General features: G+C 47.0%; 1 protein-coding gene across 1 annotated transcript; it reads left to right on the top strand.

Moving 5' to 3' along the window:
* Positions 1-838: 838 nt before the first annotated feature.
* Positions 839-2,490, top strand: plag1 (pleiomorphic adenoma gene 1; the record flags this gene model as incomplete). Its single annotated transcript, XM_083632131.1, has 2 exons — positions 839-1,086; positions 1,302-2,490. The coding sequence occupies 2 exons, from the start codon at positions 839-841 to the stop codon at positions 2,488-2,490; spliced, it is 1,437 nt and encodes a 478-aa protein (XP_083488257.1).
* Between the last annotated feature and the right edge of the window lie 2,939 nt (positions 2,491-5,429).

Here is a 5,429-nt window from a genome sequence, read left to right as displayed (position 1 = left end):
GGGGTATGAGTCCTGGTCGCTGCACTAGCGCCTCTTCGGTTCGGGGGAGGGGAACTGGGGGGAATAACGTGATCTTCCCATGCGCTACGTCCTGCCAGTGAAACTCCTCGCTGTCAAAAGAAGAAAAGAAAAGAAGCAGCTGGTGACTGCACATGTATCGGAGGAAGCATTTGCTAATCTACAACTCTCTCCAGATCGGCAGAGGGGTGGAGCAAGTACATCTGGGGAGAAGATGGGAGAAAAATCTGAAATAAATAAATAAATAAACAAATAAATAAATAAATTGAGGCTGTCTCCCAACCGTGATCAGACCTGTTGTTGAGCAAGATGCGTGTTGCAGTGCCTACCTGCTGCAGGGACATGGCACTAGCTGGCTGACCCTGCACCGAACCACAGGCTGCAAAGAGAATTTATCCTTGGCGATCCATAAAGTATCAAAATAAAAACAATAAAAAGCAATCCTTCCACAGGGATGGCAGACAGACTGTACTAATGTCACATCACCATAACTAAGCCACACACTGCTGCTGTGAGCCTAATGGTGACTTGTATAAAGAATGAAAATTAGTTGCTTATGTGCATAACTGGTTCATAAAATGTACTCACACAACCTTTTTTTTGCACTGCTTTGGGTGGTTTGTTTCACTACCTGCTGTAAAGATGACAGTGTTACCCTCCAATTCCCCTAATTGTATTTCCCTTTCTCTCTGTCCTTTTTCTCTCTCCCAGGCCCCTGAGTCCGGGCGGTGTTGAGCACATAAAACTGGATAGAGCGATCACATCAATACTAGCCGGGCACCGCGCCCCTGTCCATGTAGCCGGTCTGCCTTAGGGTGCCATGGCCACGGGAACCCAGGGCCACCGTGACCACATCCTGGAGAAAGCCAAGCTTGCGCCGGCCACCGGGAGGCGCAGGAGAGCCGAGGGGAAGCCGAAAAAGAACTTCCCCTGCCAAGTGTGCCAGAAGGCTTTCAACAGTGTGGAGAAGCTGAAGGTGCACTCATACTCTCACACCGGAGAGAGACCCTACCGCTGCTCCCACCCCGACTGCACCAAGGCTTTCGTCTCCAAATACAAGCTGCTACGGTACAGACAAGCAGCCATTAGCAGGCTGCAGCATGTTGCTTCTCTCTTTACACCATTTGTCATGTAGTGCTCTTTAGTAGTCAAAGATGATGTGTTGATGAATGCCATTGCACTTTGAGCTCATGTGTTTACGTGTTATGAATAGCATGCCTACATAAAACACCTAGATGATTGCAGAAATTCTGAGTGCTCATAGAATGTATCTGTGTTCAAAGGCATATGGCAACTCACTCGCCAGAAAAAAACCACAAGTGTTCATACTGTGAGAAAATGTTCCATCGCAAGGATCACTTAAAGAATCACCTGCACACTCATGACCCATACAAGGAGGCGTTCGCCTGTCAGGAGTGCGGCAAGAGCTATAACACCAAGCTGGGCTTCAAACGCCACCTGGCCCTTCACGCAGCCAACAGTGGAGACCTCACCTGCCAAGTGTGCCTGCAGCCCTTCGCCAACACCGGGGTGCTTCTGGAACACCTCAAAACGCACGCCGGCAAGTCGTCGGGCGGGACCAAAGAGAAAAAGCACCGGTGCGAGCACTGCGAACGACGCTTTTACACCCGCAAGGACGTGCGGCGCCACATGGTGGTGCACACCGGACGCAAGGACTTCCTCTGTCAGTACTGTGCCCAGCGCTTTGGCAGGAAGGACCACCTGACACGCCACGTGAAGAAGAGCCACGCGCGGGAGCTGCTGAGGGTAAAGACTGAGCCGGCCGATTCGCTGGAGCCCTTTGTCTGCGACCTGGCGCCCGGGGGCATCAAGGGAGAGCTCCCCCTGCTCGCACCCAGGCAGCTGCAGCTCAACATGTACACAGGTCCCGTCCTGGATGCAGAGCCCTTCGCCAACCCCACCACGCACCCCTTCTCTCTAAAGTACCCGCTGGGCTCCAACTTTACCTCATACGCCGTCTCCTCACAGGAGCGCGAGCAGAATCTAAAGGGAGAACTGGAGACCTACCTGATGGAGCTGCAGAGTGCCATGCCTTCCTCGTCCTCCGCGGTCGAAGACCCCCAACTCGCCAACTCCAAGCTGGAGTTGGAGCCGCAGGTGGGCGTGCTGGACGAAGCAGGTGGGGAGGTTTCCCTGTCCAAAATGCCCACGTCGGCAGCGGCGGCAGGGGACTCGCTGGCCTCTTCCTCCTCCCTGCTAGACTTCTCGCAGCTCTTCAATTTCCTGCCGCTGAACGGGCCGCCGTACAGCCAGGCGGTGGGGAGCGGCAGCGGGCTGGGCGTGCCTGGCTACCCTCCCGCAGAGGAGCCCGCACCTCTGGCCCAGCTGCCCCCCCAGCCCCCCGACGGCCCCGAGTCTGCAGACAGCCCCCTCCAAGGGCTCACCTCCTCCTTCATATCCAACCTGAGCACACCCACCACACTGCCCCGTTTCCATCACGCCTTTCAGTGATCCAGTATGTACTCTACACGCATGTACTCTAACACATAACTTACATTTCAAGCTACATGTCACACACCAGCAAGCAGGCAAAACACAACCAGGCTACTCTGGACACATTAACAATGCCAGTAACACATTTCTTTGAAGATATTATAGCACTTCTCTCCAATGAATATGATAACATGTGCAGACACTGACACAAGCGGCAGATTACATTATGTGATGATCAGCACTGACCGTAGTACACACGCACCTCCACACAGCTTTCTAAGGGTCCTTAAACTGTTGGGATGTCTTGATGTTTTGACTCTGTTACAATATCATCAACCGTTCAAATCCTCACCACCACTATTCTCCAACACTGACAGCGACAGCCATGTCAGTTCACACATTAATTAATTTTTGGGGATTTGGGGAGTTTTCAGTATAGATCAGTTAAAATAGAAATGACATTGCAGTGATATTTCCAATTTTCTATACCTAACCCCCCATGCTTTAGAATAGATTGACCTTAGTGTGCAGCTTTTGCATTGTATATTGTTTTTCATATAGCACTTTGAACATTTGTGATGCTGAATGTCATCACAATTGACCTTTTTGTTATATGTCTTTGTTATGTGTGGTAGTATTTTAAGCAATCCACAAAGCAGAATTTCATGCACATTGTTGTAGACTAGGTACTGAGTAGCAACTACTGAGCAGCAGTATTACGGTTTTAAAATTTCACTTTGGTAGTTGGTAGATCCCGTAACAAAGTTCCATCTTAAGTCTTCAACAGAGAGGCTTTTTCATAAAAGCTCAAATTTGTCTATTATTTAGCTCCATACTCCCCCCAGCCCCAAACCAAAGTTAACCAAACGCAAACAAGCACGGCTGCTAGTTGTTGAATCGCATGGTGTTATCTATTCTCATAGCTGAAAAGGATCCATCTCCAACTAGTCTAGTCAGTGTATTTTAACTTGCGAGTAAATAGACACCAAGGCTGTCAATTTCCACTATTCCACTCTAAACTCTCCATACACAGTGACCCCAGTTGGAGAACTAAGATCAACCATGTGTCTGAGTCAACACAGACACGATTCTACACTGAAATCTGACAATACACTCTTAACCATGGCACCATGGCCATACATTACGCTATTAACCATGTTACACAAACGCACATGGCCATACAATATGCTATTAACCATGTCACACAAATGCACATGGCCATACATTACGCTATTAACCATGGCACACAAACACACATGGCCATACAATACGCTATTAACCATGTCACACAAATGCACATGGCCATACATTACGCTATTAACCATGGCACACAAACACACATGGCCATACAATACGCTATTAACCATGTTACACAAACGCACATGACCATACAATATGCTATTAACCATGACACACAAACACACATGGTCATACAATACGCTATTAAACATGGCACACAAACACACATGGTCATACAGTACAATACGCTATTAACCATGGCACACAAACGCACATGACCATACAATATGTTATTAACCATATCACACAAACGCACATGGCCATACAATACGCTATTAACCATATCACACAAACGCACATGGCCATACAATACGCTATTAACCATGGCACACAAACGCACATGGCCATACAATACGCTATTAACCATATCACACAAACGCACATGGCCATACAATACGCTATTAACCATATCACACAAACGCACATGGCCATACAATACGCTATTAACCATGGCACACAAATGCACATGGCCATACAATACGCTATTAACCGTGGTACACAAACGCACATGGCCATACAATACACTATTAACCATGGCACACAAACGCACATGGCCATACAATACGCTATTAACCATGGCACACAAAGGCACATGGCCATACAATACGCTATTAACCATGGCACACAAAAGCACATGGCCATACAATACGCTATTAACCGTGGTACACAAAGGCACATGGCCATACAATACGCTATTAACCATGGCACACAAACGCACATGGCCATACAATACGCTATTAACCATGGCACACAAACGCACATGGCCATACAATACGCTATTAACCATGGCACACAAACGCACATGGCCATACAATACGCTATTAACCATGGCACACAAACGCACATGGCCATACAATATGCTATTAACCATGGCACACAAATGCACATGGCCATACAATACGCTATTAACCATGGCACACAAACGCACATGGCCATACAATACGCTATTAACCGTGGCACACAAACGCACATGGCCATACAATATGCTATTAACCGTGGCACACAAACGCACATGGCCATACAATATGCTATTAACCGTGGCACACAAACGCACATGGCCATACAATGTTGAAGTACCACCGGCTTTTTCCAGTCGGCTAGCTGAAAGGATCTCTCTGAGTTACCCTTGTCTTAGGAGTGAGAAGAACCGAGGAAGTGCATGACACCCTATTAGGCACGTTAAACTAGGCTAAATGTGCCATTGCTGATGGTTTTAAACATGGCTACTGGCCTGTTCCTACTTTCCTGTTGCTTGCTTTATTTATGAAAAGCGCTGGAATCAGATTTATCAAGGGAACAAAAAACAAGCACTGATGAAGGAAATGAATGGAAAAGGACTATAGGATTCAGACTTCTAAGAAGTGTAGTTCCAACTAACTGATAGAGCCCTTGATATAAAGCTGGCCATCAATATAATCAACTTGGGTTTCTATGTAGTTTGAGGCTGTAAATAGTGTTTGTGAAAGTGGGAGTCAAATAGACATATTTTAAGTTTTGACGGGTTGAAAAAGTTGCAAAAACCTTATTTGCATCTGCAAGTCATAACCTTTCAAATGTTTGTAATAAATAATCATACACTCCAATAACTTGAAGGCTTTAAAGGCTACATTTAGCCTATATATTATGACTGATCTGAACACTTCTGCTCAAACACACAT

The sequence above is a fragment of the Poromitra crassiceps genome (genome assembly GCF_964638095.1).
Source record: "Poromitra crassiceps genome assembly, chromosome: 2".
NCBI lineage: Eukaryota > Metazoa > Chordata > Actinopteri > Beryciformes > Melamphaidae > Poromitra > Poromitra crassiceps.
This window is presented reverse-complemented; position numbering and strand designations above follow the sequence as displayed.